This window comes from Morus notabilis, unplaced genomic scaffold, assembly GCF_000414095.1.
Source record: "Morus notabilis unplaced genomic scaffold, ASM41409v2 Scaffold99, whole genome shotgun sequence".
NCBI lineage: Eukaryota > Viridiplantae > Streptophyta > Magnoliopsida > Rosales > Moraceae > Morus > Morus notabilis.
In genome coordinates, this window is record NW_010362482.1 from 168,724 (window position 1) to 185,827 (window position 17,104).

Genomic DNA, 17,104 nt, shown 5'->3' on the forward strand with positions numbered 1-17,104 from the left:
GTGCGGTCTATTGATCTCATCCGGTGACAAGAAGAGACAACGAGATCTCCCCTCACGACAACAGGAGAAATCTTGTCGACGAAATCTCCTCGCTAGCTTGCCACAGGACTGCGACCTCCGACAAGGGATCTATAGCAACGGTCAATGTAAGGCGCAGGAGAGATCATCAGCGGATGGCGGGGGCACACACGACGCAATTTCGACGAATCAATAGAAGGTCTAAACTTCAGTGAGAAAAAATGGGAGCAACCCGATTACTAAAACGCTTGTGCATTGTGCTAAGCTAAAAGATAATAGTGTTCGCTACGTGCGCGTTTTGCGCGCGCGGCGTGAGGACGCCAGCACCAACAAACAAACCGAACGGGTCAGCGTCCACTTTTGCGGCAGTTGCTGACAAGGACTTCAAAACCTCCAGATACGACGTCGTACCAGGCATTAACATTATTGTACAGTTAATATTCCACGTGGAAGCCAACGTACAACCTCGGAAAGCGATCCATCTAGATGAGAAGAAACCTTTTTAAACCTCGAAGCTTCGTTTCTGGCGACCGAAAGTCCCACTCCCACACGCCTCTTTTTTTTCACAATTTTGAATTGAATTAGTCTCTCTCTAACAAGCTCTTCTTCAATGGCGTCTTTCTAAGCTAAGATTAAAACTTTAATCATTCTCTCTCTCTGAATTTGATCGTGAAGAAGAAAATGCCGAGCCTTGCGGTGAAAGTCTATAGCTTGTTCTACAAGTACCTCCTGAAAAAGCAATTACAGAGCTTAGCCCTAGCCGACGCCGATCGTTTCATTTCCGATCCGTTCGGAATCACTTCCCGGCCCGGAGAGTCCGTCGCCGCCGCCAATCCGACCTTCCAAAACGGCGTCGCGACGAAGGACATCCACGTCGACCCCTTGTCCTCTCTCTCCCTCCGAATTTTCCTCCCCGAGTCCGTCCTCGGCGCTAAATCTTCGATCAATTCTTCTCCGGGGGGCGATTCGGAAAACGATGTTGTTTACAGGGGATATTCCCCTCCGCCGTTGGGGAAGCGGTGCCGGAAGCTGCCGGTGATGCTGCAGTTCCACGGCGGGGGGTTTGTGAGCGGGAGCAACGTGTCGGCGGCGAACGACGCGTTTTGTAGACGAATGGCGAAGCATTGCGATGCGATCGTGGTGGCGGTGGGGTACAGATTGGCGCCGGAGAGTCGGTTCCCGGCGGCGTTCGAGGACGCGGTTAAGGTGTTGAATTGGCTCGGGAAGCAGGCCAATTTGGCGTCCCTGAGGAATGTGAGGATTTTGGGGGTCAATCGCCGAATGTTCGATAGCTTTGGGGAATCCATGGCTGAACCTTGGTTGGCTGCTCATGGGGATCCGTCTAGGTAGGTTTTGATTCCTTAATTCATTTATGGAAGTTTTTCACTAATTTAGTTTCAAGTTTGCCCTTTCTTAGCAAATTTCTTAACGCAATGTTTCCCAGGAAAAAAATGATATATTCTGTAATTTTATATGTGTGAATTCTTGCAAAGTTTAGGTTTTTTTTTTTGTTTTTCCCTCACAATGTTGTCTTCATTGCTAAATACCATCACAGAAGTTTTTCCGGTGCTGAGAAAGTAATTAAGAACATTTTTGAAGGAACCGAACCTCAATCTATTTATGGAGACTAAATCTTAATCATTTTCATATCTAATGAGAGGTAGTTATGTAGCACCCTTTTTGTGTTTCACTTGTGCTAATTTACAACAACAATTCTGTAATTACAACAGATGTGTACTCCTTGGAGTGAGCTCCGGTGCAAACATAGCGGACTATGTAGCTCGAAAAGCCGTAATGGCAGGGAAGCTTTTGGACCCTGTTAAAGTGGTTGCGCAAGTCCTGATGTACCCTTTCTTCGCCGGGAACACCCCTACTAAATCGGAGATCAAAATGTCAAACTCATATTTCTACGACAAGGCAATGTGCTCGCTGGTGTGGAAGCTGTTTTTACCTGTGAACGAATTCGATCTGGACCACCCTGCGGCCAACCCCCTTCTCCCCACCACAAAGCCACCTCTGAAAGACATGACCCCAACACTGATGGTTGTTGCCGAACAAGACTTGATGCGAGACCGAGCCATCGCTTACTCAGAGGAGTTGAGGAAAGCTAATGTGGACGCGCCTGTTCTTGAATACAAGGACGCTGTGCATGACTTTGCCACTCTTGATGTGCTCCTCCACACACCACAGGCCCTGGCTTGCGCCGAGGATATCTGTATATGGATGAAGAAGTATATCTCGCTCCGAGGCCATGAGTTTTCTTACTGACTTGATTAGAAAGGTAGAGAGAATTTACTGGCTTTAGTAAGCAGATTGCAGAGATTCAGCGCTAGGAGCAACAGTTTTGTGGATACCAGCATCATGTTGCTCCAGTTTTGTTGGTTGTTTATAGATATATTCCTTCAAAGATCTTCCGTACAGAGCTGTATATTCTTTTTGCTGTATATTTAAGGATTCATTTTGTATCCAAATTCCATTCTTTCTCATTTTTTTTATTTAAATTACGTAGCAAGTTGTGTGTAAACTTTTGTAGGTGACTGCTTATATTTAGAAGTTGTTCTAGCATATGGTTAACAATAACATTAAAAAGACATGTAAGCTTTTTATAAAGGGATTTTTTATCTGTAATCTGACCCCATGTTCTCAAGCATTATGTTTTTTTTTTTTTTTTTTTTTTCATTTTCCACTCTCACAACTCACGACAGATAACAACCTCAAATGAACAATTTTCCAAAGACACCCAAAAAATGATGATAAAAATAAAGGAGCTGAGGACGTTTGTGTGAGGCATTCCGTCGAACACCTTACGCAGAAAGCATCATCCCAGATGTCATGTTCCGACGTGGCAGCATCAGCGGCCGATTTGGAAGTGGGCCCACATGGTCAAATCCAAAGTCACGGAACTCAGCCACGTGTATGGCGGGCAATTTCCACTCACTTGCTGTCCCGCTCCAAACCACTCTCCGAGCGTGTGGATAAGCCTCTCTCGGACAAAGAAAAGGAAAAAACACAGGAAAACCGAAGAAGTACAGTTAAAGCAAACCATAATCAGAAGCGAAAATGGAGGTGGGTATGTCCCTGAACGCCGTGGTTTGTCTTCCGTTATCGAAATCTCGGACACTCGAAGATGGCCTGGTCAGGCACTCGCTGTTCTCAACTCGGTCGACTCAGAGGCAAAAGCAAGAACAGAAGAGACAAAGAAAGACTCTGGTGGTTGAGGCGAAAGGCAAAAAGGGAATGCAGGCTCGCCAGTTTCAGAGACCCCCGCCTCCTCCGATGCCCAAGATTGAAGACGACGGAAACCCACGTTTCGTTATCTTCATCCGTATGGCCAATGTTCGCTCCTTTTCCCTTTAATTCCTTTTTTGTTTTCATTTTATTATTTTTCTTACTCAGATTAAGTTCATGTTGATCTCGGATATGCTATGGATTTTGGATTTGCTTAGGTTGGTTTTTGGTACCCGCTTAGTATAATAACGGGAGGCACAACTGCGAAAATCATGCTCGCAGCGAAAGATAATTTTCTGGGGAAGTACATTTACAAAGATACGCTTGATAAAAATCTTGCTGCAGTTATATACCGGGTAAGTTTCCTGCTTTTTGTGATATTGTGAACTTGATTTCTGAGTTCTATCTTTAAATTTGATGATTTGATGAACTAAAATTTTAAAATCTAATCGTTTCCTTGCTACGAGAAGAATTGTATTTTTTTCTGGCGTTGATGGAAATGAGGAAAATTACGAGTCATTCCTGAACTGTTGATTTCAATGGAATATAAGTAAAAACTCTTTATTTAGAAGAAAACACAACTTACTATCTTTTGATTTCAGATATAAGATGGCAAGGCTATTTATAGATACTCAAATTCCATACAATAGTAAAACCAAAACTTTTAAACTTTTAAAGCTCCACAAAATAAATACAAATACAAAAAAGTGTATAAATACAAATACTAAATACAAACTTTTGCACTTCTAGATTCCCAACTATAAAGGTAAGGTTTTGAGTCGCATTTAAGACAAGACCTCTAAGCTTCCACTAACTCTCAAATTGATAGGGTAAATTAACTTAAGACTGGTTTCATCTTTTGGTTTTCCCACTTGACGGTATAACTCTATCTCATTCCTACTAGTTTTAGCTAAAATATCATGAGCTACCTTTTTCCCTACAGGAATCCTCTTTGTCCAATTGCTATCATTTCTTCATTTTATTACTATCCTGTTAGACATGATTATTTCAAGCAAGTTTAGGTAACCAAAGATGTGAAGTTTTGTTCTTTACACTGAGATTTTTGGTTTACACAATCAAGTCCCTGACAAACAAGTAATTGCAAAAACTTTCACTAGAATTACTACATCCTCGTATACATGTTACTAGTGGCTCGTTGTTTGATGAAATAGGATGAGAAGGAGATACAGAAGTCAGCATTTAAGCAGTTCAAAATTTTGCGGAATGCTACAGAATTCAGATATGGCTACAAGATTGTTGTAATGTTCTTTAACCTCTACAGTGACGAATTGCATTTTTATGATTTTGTCTTGTCCCATCCTCAAAGATACCTTGAACTTTTCCAGTTCAATATTGACTTCTTTTTTCTCTTGACATACAGGAAAATGGCAATTTGAAAGCAGCAGTTGCTACCAATGATGTTGTTGAGGTACGTATTGGATTATTTAAGCATCCAAAGTTTTTTATATACTTAAGAGCTGTGGTCTGCATTTTATTTTACTTTTTTCATTTCAGATTGATTGAATTGTTTCCCTTTAACATTCTTTTAGCTTCCAACACAAGATAAGCTCAGGACAGTGTTGGACAAAGTGAAAGATTTCTTCGGGGATGCCAAGGATTCTTTTGGGAAGATGACAACGCTTAATACATCCGCAACTGAGGAGTCAGAAGAAAAGGCCAAGTGAGTTATATACACGCCATTGCAGATGTTGTCGTATAGAAAACATTTAATCTTCGGCTCACCCTCAACACTCTTATATCTCATATTGACTTCAACTCCTTCCAAGGGTAAAATAACTGGTATGATTCACTTATCAGGGTTAAAAGCTGAAGATAGAGAACTGATTTGATTGACATGTCGCAATAGCCACTGTATTTGGGAGATGGATCGGATCATTTGGTACTGCCCTCGGAAAGTTCGTTCACCCCAGTTTTGTTCATAAATATCTGTCATTTGCAAAGAAAGTTCTATGCCTTTTGTCAGTGATATCAGTTTACTAATTTCACCAGTTCCTAGACGTTTTTTTTTTTTCCCCCGTAAGATATGAGACTGCTGAAATGGAGTAGAATACAACATGGTTTACATGAAGCAACTGTTTCTTTTAGTCTTTTTTCATGTTGCTTCTTCTTGTGGACTACATATGACCGGTTTTAGTACTGGGATGATAAATACATTAACAGACATTAATTAAAACATAGGAACACAGTGCTATGCATCACTAAAAACCCTTAAAACTTATAATCTTTGTTTGCTGTTGGCACGAGAATGAGAGGAGTCTTCTTTCTTGTTGCAAGACCGAAAATCTCGTCCAGATTCACATCATCAGCGCCGACTCCTTGAGGCAATTCCCAATCAAAATGATATAAGAGCAGAGCTAGAGCAAGCTCCATTGTTGCTAAGCCAAAGGCATATCCAGGGCAGCCTCTTCTTCCTCCACCAAATGGTAGAAACTTGAAGTCTTGGTCCTTAAAATCCATGTTATGATTCTCAAACCTCTCGGGATCATAGTTCAATGGATCTTCCCATGATTTTGGGTCCCTTCCTATCGCGTATGAGTTTATCAGTACCCGAGTTTTCGCTGGTATTTCGTAGCCATCCAGAACACAGTCCTCCATGGATTCTCGGGGAACAAGCAGGGGGACCGGCGGGTGCAATCGCATTGTCTCCTTCACAACAGCTTTCATGTAATGAAGATGCTGAAGGTGGCTCTCGTCCACTTTCCCAGTGCTACCTACGATCTTTCGAACCTCTTCTTGAGCTTTCTTCATCACTCTAGGGTGTCTGACCAGCTCCGTCATTGTCCATTCTAAAACCGCCGATGTCGTGTCGGTTCCAGCTACAAACATGTCCTGTGTTCAAGATCAATAAACAGTCAGACAAAAAAGAAAAAAAAAAAAAAAAAAGGAAAGGTCTAAATACAGCTATAACTTTCATTAACTAACAACAAAGGAAGGAAAGAAAAGCCAGAAGTCAGGAAAAACGTCTGCTACAGAAAAAAAAAATAAAAAATCTAAAAGTTCCAAATGTTGAACGTGAATTAAGTTTCTACTCTTTTGACTTACCATATTCTGTTATATTTATTGAAGGTAGAAAAACAAAAAAAACAAAAAAACCAAAAATGCTAACCTTATCTATTCTAATAATAGAATAGAAATCATGATAGAAATTGAGATCTACCCATCGGTGGTGTATTTATTTATGAGTTTTGCGTTATGGCCACTAGTACATTGATTGTGTGACAAGGGACATAAATTAAGTAGTACCAAAGTCGTCTCTTGACGGGCAATAGTTAAAAGATATCGTTTAGTAATTAAGTTTTGGTCGGACAATAGTCAACACCCTATCCACATAAACATCACTATACGGATTTAATGCTAATTACTTTAGAATCCAACTTGGCGACCGCCGACTAAATTGGTGGAGGGTATAAGTTGTGTCGCTCTTCGGAGAATAATGCCTCGTGTGCTCTCCAGCTAACTCGTAAAAGTACAGTTGACATCTTTTAAGACCATATTACTAAAATTCCATGGCCCAAACAATTCGTTCTTCGACGGTAGAATCTCTTATTAGTGTCTATTTTTGTCTCTTAGATTTGATCAAAATCCATCAAACTTATGAAATATACAGGGATTGACAGTTTCTGGGCAAGATTTAACAGTTAAAATTGATGATTTATTTTCCCTAAAAATATCGCATCACTCTTCTTTTTTTTTTTTTCTTTAAGAAGGCCTACTGGGAATATCATCATCAATCCTTTAATCACTCCTAATCACATGCCATGATTCATTCACCAGGTGGAGGTCGGGTTCCTGTTTCATTTCAACTAATGAGATGTTTATTTTCTGTATTCGTGTTTGATTCTGAATCATGATTAATGATTCTCTATAATATTTTTCTCTTACAAAAAACACGTGTAAAATGAGAATAATTTTAAATTATGATTCTAAATTCATGAAGCAAACATCTATTAAATAATATACGGAAGAAATGTCTTTGTTCAACTAAGGTCATATCATATCACTTATACTCAGTTTGGTAAGAAGGGAAAAGAGTAGTTAAAAAAATTAGACAAATGAAGGTTTCAGTTGCTTTACAGCACAAGATTTAAAAAAATAAATAAATATTCATAATCAGATCAAAATCACATAACCGAAAAGTATAGTGAAATTTCAATAATTGAAACTCCGCGATACTCTCACCTCAAAGCAACCAGAAGTCGTCGTTGACAGGTACTATGATTTTATTTTTTCCCTATAAGATCTGCTTTTCAACCATTAAATTTTTATCAATGTTTGTTGAATTTACCATATTATTTAGCTTAATATGATTCTTATATAAAACGACGAAAAAAACTATAGAATCATGCACAAGTCTAACCACACAGGTGGCAACTATCTGACAATAATAAAACAAAGGACTTTATCATGCAATGAGCTTAGTAAAAGCCACGTTAGTCTGTCTGGCAAAATTTACGCCAAATTGTTATGTGATGTGAACTGCCATGTATATGACGTTAGTTTCCGCATGTATGAGTCCGTTTGATTCATAAATTAAAATTATGTGATTAGAATTATTTTTAATTTACGTATATTTTTATGAAAAAAAATACTGTAACAAATTACAAATCATGATTCGAATCAGGAACGAAACCTTCTACTAAACATCACCTAAATGATCGTACTCCATTCAATAGTACTCCACCAAAAACGTCAAAGCATCAAATCTCTAACTCGGACGGAGTTTACACTAGCTAACTCACCGTCCACGTAGTTTTTCTTTTCTTTTCTTTTTTTCTGAATTTTTTTTTTTTTTTGCATAATAGGTTATAACTGGAGTTAACACACTCTCCTAGCGTTATTAAGATCCTCTTATTTTATCGATTTAAGTTTAAAATTTAAATTTGATTACAGTAAAAAATTCTTAAAAATAATTATATTTAATTTTTTTTATTGTTCTCATATAAAATTATATCTCAATTTAAATTAAAAATTCGAATCAATAAACTAAACAGATCCTAAAAGAGTTGTCTAGATACTGATAGAAATGTTCCTTAAAGACTCTAATAACAAAGCTCTTCATCTAGACGAAGAATGAGCCCCTTCAACCTCACTAATATGTCATGTTTCTTAAAACATTAAGAGGTCGTTTAGTTTATTAATTTAAATTTTTAATTTGAATTTAAATATAATTTTATGTGAGAATTTTTTACTGTAATAAAAAAATTAAATGAAAACTTTTTTTGAGAATTTTTTAGTCTAATAAATAAAATAAAAGGACTTAAAACAAGCTTTCAAATATAAAAACCCTAGAAAAAATCACATTGGTATTCGTACTTTTAACCACAGACCCAACCGTTAATAATTTTATACCGCCAGGTCACCGCACACACTCGTGTCAGTTCACGTAGAATTAATATTTAAACCAACATGAGCAGTGTAAGGAGAAAAAGATGTAATAGATCAGATTCAGAAGTACATAGTACTAGTTTGATTAATTACCAGAACAAGAGCCTTCAGATTATCGTCCGTAATAGGCACTTCCAAGTCTTCTCTTTGTTGCACACGAAGAAGAACATCAACGAAATCTTCACCATTTGTACTGCTAATCCGATCCGTTGATCTCTCCACGTGTTCTTGTATTATCTCTTCACAAACCTCTCTAAGATCCTCCAAGTTCTTCTCCAATCTTTTCTTGAACCCGGTCACCCAGTCAACCCAGTACTGCCACTCGGGATAAAAATCCCCAGCGCAGAACCCACCGAAAAGTTCCTGCGCCTCCGTCAACACCCCCGTCAAATGACGATTCTGTCCTTCCTTCTTGATAAACCTCCTCCCGAACGCCACTCGGCAGAGGATGTCGTTCGCCAACGTGAAGAACACCTTGCTCATGTCGACCGGATCGTCTGAACCGGACGAGGACAGGTGAGTCAGCATCCGGTTCATCTCCTCGCTTCGGACGAGTCGGAACGAGTTGACCCGCTTGTGGCTGAGCAGCTCGGAGACGCAGATCTTCCGGGCTTGGCGCCAGTAGGGGCCGTAGCGGGAGAAGGTGACGTCGGAGCAGCCGAAGGAGAGGTACTGCGCCTGCCAGATCTGACGGCGGCTCAGTGTTACTCATGTACTGCCTTTTGCGGGGGCGGAGGATGTTGAAGATGAAGATGAAGAAGAAGACGATGGGCAGGAGAGTGAGGAAGAGAGATTCGGGGGTAAAATTGTCCATTTGTCTTGCTTTGATCTCTTGTTTCTGTTTTCTCGCGGGAGAGAGTGTTTTATGGAGGCACCGTGTAATGTGTATCCGTATATTATGGCCCGTTCATGATTCGAGTTTGTAATTTGATTTGAGATGTAATTTTATATGAAAATTTTTTATTATAATAATAAAATTAAATATGACTGTTTTTGAAAACTTTTTACTGTAACAAAACTTAAATTTTAAACTTAAATTAATAAAGTGAAGGGCGCTATAGATGTTTTTCTTACAATTTGAAATTTTATATATATATATATTTATATTTATACACGATTATTTTTTACAATTGCTTACGTGCACGTCACATTACGTATGATTAAGGGATGCTTTCTTAAAATAGCATACCAACATATATAGAATTAAAACGTTTAGATATCACCATCATCCTCGATTCTAGTTTCTATTCCTTCCCGATCAAGCTAAAATCTCCCATTTGTTTTTAAAGTACAGGCCCGTTTTGTTTTTAAAGTACAGGCCCGTTTGTTATTATTTTTAAAATGATTTTATATTTAATACATAAATAAAAATGAGATTAGTTTGATAATTATTATGAGACTGATTTTGAAATTGCGTTTAGTTAATTTTTTAAGATATTATTTTGAGTATAATAAAAAATAAAATCGTATTTGGTTATAATTATTAATTGATATATTATAACATTGTTGATAAGTATTAAAAAATAAAAATAAAAAAGAAAAAATAACTTTCAATCGTTTTTTAATTCTTTCACAAAAATTATTCTTATTGTTTTTTGTTTTCATTTTCATTTTCAAAACATTTACTAAGTAAACAACGCGATTTGCGTGCCTCAAAAGACGTAAAAAAATATTTTTATAAACAAGTAAAAATCAATTCCATATGCACCCTTAAATTTTGGTCATTGAAGGAAAAAAGACCCGTAGACAAGTAGAAACTAGTGACTCCGAGAGCGAAAAAGACATTGCAAGGATAACAGCTTTTATTGTCTCTGTCTCTTAATTATTGTGCTTCAAAGAGGGAAAACAAAATAGAGAAATTAGGTGAGCCAACCGGTTTTGAAAATCTCTTTTTTAAAAAAATATCAGGTTTTTTTTTTAATGAATGTAACTTGTGAATGGTCAATCATATCCGATTAATCAGTAATTAATTACTAAATCAACCAGATCGATAAACCATAGAGTATCACACTAAAATATCTGATGTCTTCGAATGATGGCTGTATAGTATCACAGAAGGATACCAATGGTCATTAGCTGACTATTATCAGTTGCCATAATTTTTGTAACATGGTGGGTTACCTCAAAGTAACATGAGAGGATATCGGTGACCATTGATAGGTCATCTCCTGTTGTCGAAATTTTTAGTGTCACGGCTGGATACCTCAAATATCATGGTAAATGCTAAATACCGATGGACACCGGTAAATAATATAAAAGGAGAAAGAGAGAAATAGGCTCAGATTTGAGATGAATTAAAATTAATAGGCCAATAGTCTACATAAGTTAATAAATAGGCCAAATTACTGTTTTCATCCATAACTTGTCTGATTATGAACCATAACTTGACAAGTTATTATCTATAATTCACGATTTTTGTCCATAACTTGTCTGACTATGAACTATAACTTGACAAGTTTTTCCATAACTTATTTGGTTATGAACCATAACCTGACAAGTTATGATCTATTAATTTCTATAACTAAAAATTGACCTATATACTTTCTTAAGCTTTTCATATTGGCATATTTTCTACTGTTTCCCTAATATTATATTACTATTAGGGGTACCTATAATAGTAGGGTTGTGAAAATGGTTAAGGCCTAACAGGCCAGCCAGTGGCCTCCTATTCGGCAGGGTGCAGGACCCAGCCCAAGTATCCGGGCCGGGCCGGGCGTAGGTCTTCAGTCCTACTCGTGTAAGTACTCTAGGCCCCGTTCATTTCGCTGATTCGAGTTTTGCTACAGTAAAAAGCTCTCACAAACAATCACATCTAACTTTTTTGCTACAGTAAAAAGCTCTCACATAAAATCACATCTCAACTCGAATTAAAAACTCGAATCAGCGAACTAAACAGACCCTAAATTATGACATTTTCTGCAAGAACTTTTTTCTCCAGACCATATGGCATGGATTTGTGGGATTTCTCTTTCAAGTAGTGACCTTATCCAAACAAGTGAAGCCAAAATGTCTTCTATTCAAGGCGTGAAAGGTGGCCGATCAAACTCAAATTAAAAATAAGAGATAATAATATTTATTGAACAAATGGACATATATCTTTTTCTTGCTCCAAACGTACCGATATAATTGATTAATTTTAAAAATGGTGAATGGAATGATCATGGATCATGTTTTTGGAAAAAAAAAAAAAAGTTAGAAATATTAGGAATAACAATAGTTTAACTTATTATTCGTGATTTAAATAAAGAAAAAGCATTATAAAGAGGAGGAAAACTACCTGAAGATTAATTTATTGCGGCATTTTCTCAAGTTGTGCAATCTTGAGAAAATATTGCGGCTCCAGACAATCCTTGTATGCGTTGCACTACAATTCTATAATTAATTTATTTTTTGGTAGATATACTATAATATATCTTTTTATAAACTTGAAGCAAAAGCTCTCCCAGCCCAATAATAATAATAATACAACGATAATAAAAGGATCACCTGATTGGCTGATCATTGCCAACTTCAAAGTGGGGACAGCCAATTCATTCCCATAATTAATTCCTTCATTTTTTTTTTTATCCTTTCACGAGATACCAAAAATATCGAAGAATCTACTAAAAAAATATCTCCCTCTCTTATATTTATATAGATATATATGTATACATATATATAACTAATTCAGAGTGGGAAATAAAAATTATCAAGGACAATGAGTCACGTTAGTCTCTTATCTCCTTTTTCCCCTCATTTTCCTTAGACACACATGCAAGTCTTTTGATCATCCAAGTAGTGATGGGATTAATCACTTTTTTTTTTAATTGTTCACATTTTGTGCATAAGCAAAACATTCATTACAATAGTTGTCAACTATTTTGTTTTAAAAAATAATAATCAACTATTTAAAGTTGACGCTTTTTGAAATTTAATAATTGGTCTTCTCCTTAATTAAACAGATTTTTCTTTATATTCCGTATATGAACTGACAACATCTTCTCTTGGGGTTTATACAAGGCTTTTTGATATCAGTTTTAATCCATCAATAAGTCTTCTTCTTTTCTGCTTAATTATCAACAATCTTTAATCATTTCACGAACTCTGAAGAATGGGAAGACAACCTTGTTGTGACAAGATTGGGCCGAACAGAGGTCCATGGACTGCAGAAGAAGACCAAAAGCTTGCTAACTTGATTCTCAACAATGGCATCCAATGCTGGCGACTTGTTCCTAAGCTTGCAGGTACTATATATATTTACACATAAATGTCAAAATCTTTTTCAACTATATTATATGTATGTGTGTATATTTGTATATGTGATTAATATCATTTATATGGTCATGACGTATTAGACTTGAAGAGGTGTGGAAAGAGTTGTAGATTGAGATAGATTAGATGACGTTTAGTTTATGTATTTAGAATCATGATTCAGAACTATTCTCGTTTTACGTATGTTTTTTGTGAGAGAAAAACACTGTAGAGAACCATGAATCATGATTCAGAATCAGGAACGAATATAGAAAACAAACGTCTCCTAAATTATCTGAGACCCGACCTTAAAAGGGAAGCTTTCTCAGCTTGGTAACAGGTACTCTTGCCAGATTTTATTTATTTTTTCTTCATTTATTACCTTTTTATAAAAAAGAAATCAAGTGATGACCATAATCAAGAGAAAATAAAAACATCCCAATTAAATTAGTACCGTCACTCTCTATTTCACATGATGAATAGCCGACTTTATAATAAATGAAAAAGAATATATAAACCGGTCAAGAAAAGAGGAAAAAATAAAAAAGGATCCCAAGGCTTAAAAAGGCAAAGAACAAGTTCAAAAAAAAAAAAAATAAACAACCCATAAGAAAACATTATAACCCCATTTTTCTTTGATTTATTGCTTCACCATTGCATTTTTACATAATAACATGTGATGGTTTTTTTTTTCCTCTCTCTTTGGATAGGTAGTCAAAAATTGCAGCACAATTTCCCGGTCGAACAGATAATGAAATAAAAAACAACTGGAACAGCAAAATCAAGAAGAAACTAAGGCTAACTGGATTAAACTCTCAGACTCACAATCCCATAAAGCATGACCAAGAAAAAGGAACTAAATCTGAACTCCACTGAAGAACAAGCAAAGTTCACCCCACTAGGAGCAGAACACGGTACTGAGTATCCAAGTTCTGATAAGGAAAATCATATATTGAAGAGAGAAAATGGAAACGACATTTGTGGATCAAGTGGAAACGACAATCTAATTGGGAGCATCTCCGGAACGTCCATGATCTTCCAATCTGATGCTTCCATCATTGGCAATGCCTTTTCTTCAGGACTAGTTGAAGATGTACAGAACAATTGCTCTCATGGGACGGCTTTAACAGCCTTGAAGATGTTTCTTCTGTTGGAGATATACGGTTAAGAGTTTGGTCGGTTGAATATTGTACATCTTTCAGTTTTTTATTTTCTTTTTCTGTATGCTGCGACATAGAGATGTCAAAAGGGCCATGGCCGGCACAGCCCATCTAACCCCAGGCCCATGGTGGGCCTGGGCCGTGCAAGGGGTCGGCCTGGGCCGTGCATAAGAGTCAAGGCCGGGCCCGAGCCCAGGCCCCTCACGGGCCGACCCTGGCCCTTTTATTTTTTTTTACAATATTTAATTAAAAATATAAAATATATCATATGTCCTCAAAAGATGTAATTTTATTGAATTGAGATAATACGAATAAGTACACATAAATAGTTGCATCGTTAAAAACCTTGCCAAGTAAAACTCATGGGGAGATCGGGACAAAACCTTAGCAAAGAAAAAAAATGCAATATTTTAGGATAAGTAAATTACAATACCTAAGTGCTTTCAGAAGATTCTGTTATGTCTAAACTCAATCTTAACTTAATTTTCTTAATGCACTTGAGTTTCACTTATGATTAACAATTTTTTTTAGGATTTTTTTATAATTTCATATTTGATGACAAAAAAAATGGCTGGTTGACTGTACGACATAGGTTAGCCAATTGGCTCTAAAATGCCTCAAACTTCATTAAAATTTCATGTCGCGGGCATGGCCCTTCGTGTGTCTGGGCCGTGCCTGGACCTGGGCTGCCGGCCTTAAACATAAGGCCCAACCCATGCCCTTTTAGCGTGCCAGGCCGGCCCGACCCATATCAATATAGGATCAGATTGAGCCGAATTGACCACTATAGCGGGCTGGGCCAAGCCGTCCACATATGGCCCGACCCAATTGACACCCCTACGGCGACATATTTGGATGGCAACAAAAAGTTGCTCTTTTCTTTTCCAGCTTAACTTAAAATTCATCATTAAGCATCTCACTTACGATAATCCGGAGGTAATACATGATTTTGAAAATATTAAAGGAAGCTATTATAGCTTAGCAGTGGCAGAGCCACGTGATAGTGAGTAGAGACATTTACCTACTCAGAATTTTAAAATTTTGATTTTTAATTTTGAAATTAAAAAAAAATGTTGTGCATCTATTTTATTAATAAGAAAAATTATAACTATGCTTTCACTAAATGATTCTATTAAAAATAAATAAATTTGACTCTATCACACGATTATGTTGGGATAGAAAGGTTATGCTTGATCAATACATACCATGATTAATATGAATTAGCTCCAAATTTGGAATCAAAAAGGGGGGAAAAAAGAAAAGAAAAAGAAACCGAGGTTTATTATCCTGAAATTTCATCTAATTTCATTAAATTATACTAGTCTTTTCTTTTTTTTACTCTAATACAATTATAATGTGATCTCAAAGTTAAAAAAATGGGAATTGAGCAGTTTTTCATACCAAAAAGTTCTCCAAGCAAACAACACATGAAAATACACTGCCGAATATACACCGCCGAATAAGGAATGACGAATGTAGACATAAAACGACGTCGTATGCTGCGTCCCAATTATGCCCGTTAGATCCTTATCCACGGCAAGTTGTTTCTGGATTCCTCCAGAACCCCCGTCCCCTCTACATTATCCATCCAGAAACGTCCGACACTTCCCCTTTATATAAATCCCACAGCCCATTATTTTCTTCACAACTTAAAAAAAAAAAAAACTTCTACATAAAACGAAACAAAATTCCCACCAAGAAACACCGAGAAAAAAAACAAGAAGGAAAAAAAAAATGTCTCAAGCTCTGTCAAACCTGGGCATTTTTCTTCCTCTATCATCACAGAAAAAAGCCAGTAAGTCTCTCAAGCTCCAATCTTTCTTCAAACCGATCGAAAATGGAAGCTTGAGCCACAAGAAGCACAAGGTCATGGCCATGGCAGGGGAAACCAGAGACAATCTCGACCACCTGCAGAGAGTCACCAAGCAACCGCCGCCAAAGAAAAGGACCGCCCCAACACCTCCAATCGGTAACTAATTCAAAACCCCAATGAAAAATAAATAAATTTTTATTCTTTCGGATTTCCATAAACTGAATCAAAATTTTTATTTTTATTGTTTTGTTGCAGGATTGTGGGACCGGTTTCCCACGGCGAGAACGGTGCAGCAGATGATGGAGACGATGGAGAGTATAATGGATGACCCGTTTGACTACTCCGGTGAGTGGCCGTCGCCGGCGGGTACGTTTGTGAGAGGAAGGACGCCGTGGGAGATAAAGGAAGGGGAAAAGGAGTACAATATGAGGTTTGATATGCCAGGGATAACCAAGGAGGACGTTAGAGTCTGGGTTGAGGAGAAAATGCTGGTCGTTAAGGCCGAGAAGGAGGAACAAGGAGGAGAAGGAGATAAAGAATGGTCGGCTAAGAGTTATGGAAAGTATAGCTGCCGAATTGCTCTGCCGGAGAATGTGCAGCTTGAGAAGATTAAGGCTGAGGTCAAAGATGGGGTCTTGTATATCACCATTCCTAAGGCCTCCACCACTTCCAAGATTTTGGATATCAATGTTGAATGATATATGTGGGAGAAAATTTAGATCTGGGAGGATGAAAAGAATAAAAAATTCAGAAAGAAGGGTTTGAGGCGTATAGGAATATTTTTCTTTAAGATTTTATTTGTTCTCACTTCTCAAAGTTTGTTAACGAGTTCTAAATGACAAATTACCCTCAAGATACAATAAATCCTTGAAACAATATCAAGGAAAAAATATTAAGTTTCAGAACAATGTATGTAATCTGTATTTTTTGAAGTCTATTGTATAAAGACAGGGATGCATCCATCCTCTTTAAGAGTTACAACCTTTCACATAAAGATATCTTTTTTTGTTGATGGTTATCTTTTATATGCTGATACATTTATAATAATAGTTATTTCTATTGTTAATAAGTGTTCAGATATGTGAGAAAACATATTACAAATAGATACAATGGTTTGAGACCTTTTCAGATCACAAAAACACACGAACACATTTTCTGTCGAAGATTTACGTTGCAGCGCTCAAACGCACGCTGCAGCGCACGCTACTGTGCGCTGCAGCGCGCGTGCCTAGCAAAACAGACCCGAGAG

General features: G+C 37.2%; 4 protein-coding genes across 4 annotated transcripts; 3 read left to right on the plus strand and 1 right to left on the minus strand.

Moving 5' to 3' along the window:
• Positions 1–566: 566 nt before the first annotated feature.
• LOC21410219 (probable carboxylesterase 11) lies at positions 567–2,622 on the plus strand. Its single transcript, XM_010101997.2, has 2 exons — positions 567–1,364; positions 1,749–2,622. The coding sequence occupies exons 1-2, from the start codon at positions 700–702 to the stop codon at positions 2,284–2,286; spliced, it is 1,203 nt and encodes a 400-aa protein (XP_010100299.1). The 5' UTR covers positions 567–699; the 3' UTR covers positions 2,287–2,622.
• A 361-nt stretch (positions 2,623–2,983) lies between these two features.
• On the plus strand, positions 2,984–5,354 carry LOC21410221 (protein HHL1, chloroplastic). The gene is made up of 6 exons (XM_010101999.2): positions 2,984–3,354; positions 3,465–3,602; positions 4,419–4,505; positions 4,628–4,675; positions 4,797–4,927; positions 5,065–5,354. The coding sequence occupies exons 1-6, from the start codon at positions 3,079–3,081 to the stop codon at positions 5,075–5,077; spliced, it is 693 nt and encodes a 230-aa protein (XP_010100301.2). The 5' UTR covers positions 2,984–3,078; the 3' UTR covers positions 5,078–5,354.
• On the minus strand, positions 5,326–10,806 carry LOC21410222 (cytochrome P450 71A1). Its single transcript, XM_024168211.1, has 3 exons — positions 10,774–10,806; positions 8,746–9,330; positions 5,326–6,096 (listed from the first exon to the last, which is right to left on the minus strand). The coding sequence occupies exons 1-3, from the start codon at positions 10,804–10,806 to the stop codon at positions 5,476–5,478; spliced, it is 1,239 nt and encodes a 412-aa protein (XP_024023979.1). The 3' UTR covers positions 5,326–5,475.
• A 4,902-nt stretch (positions 10,807–15,708) lies between these two features.
• Positions 15,709–16,813, plus strand: LOC21410224 (small heat shock protein, chloroplastic). Its single transcript, XM_010102002.2, has 2 exons — positions 15,709–16,011; positions 16,111–16,813. The coding sequence occupies exons 1-2, from the start codon at positions 15,777–15,779 to the stop codon at positions 16,551–16,553; spliced, it is 678 nt and encodes a 225-aa protein (XP_010100304.1). The 5' UTR covers positions 15,709–15,776; the 3' UTR covers positions 16,554–16,813.
• The last annotated feature ends 291 nt before the right edge of the window (positions 16,814–17,104 follow it).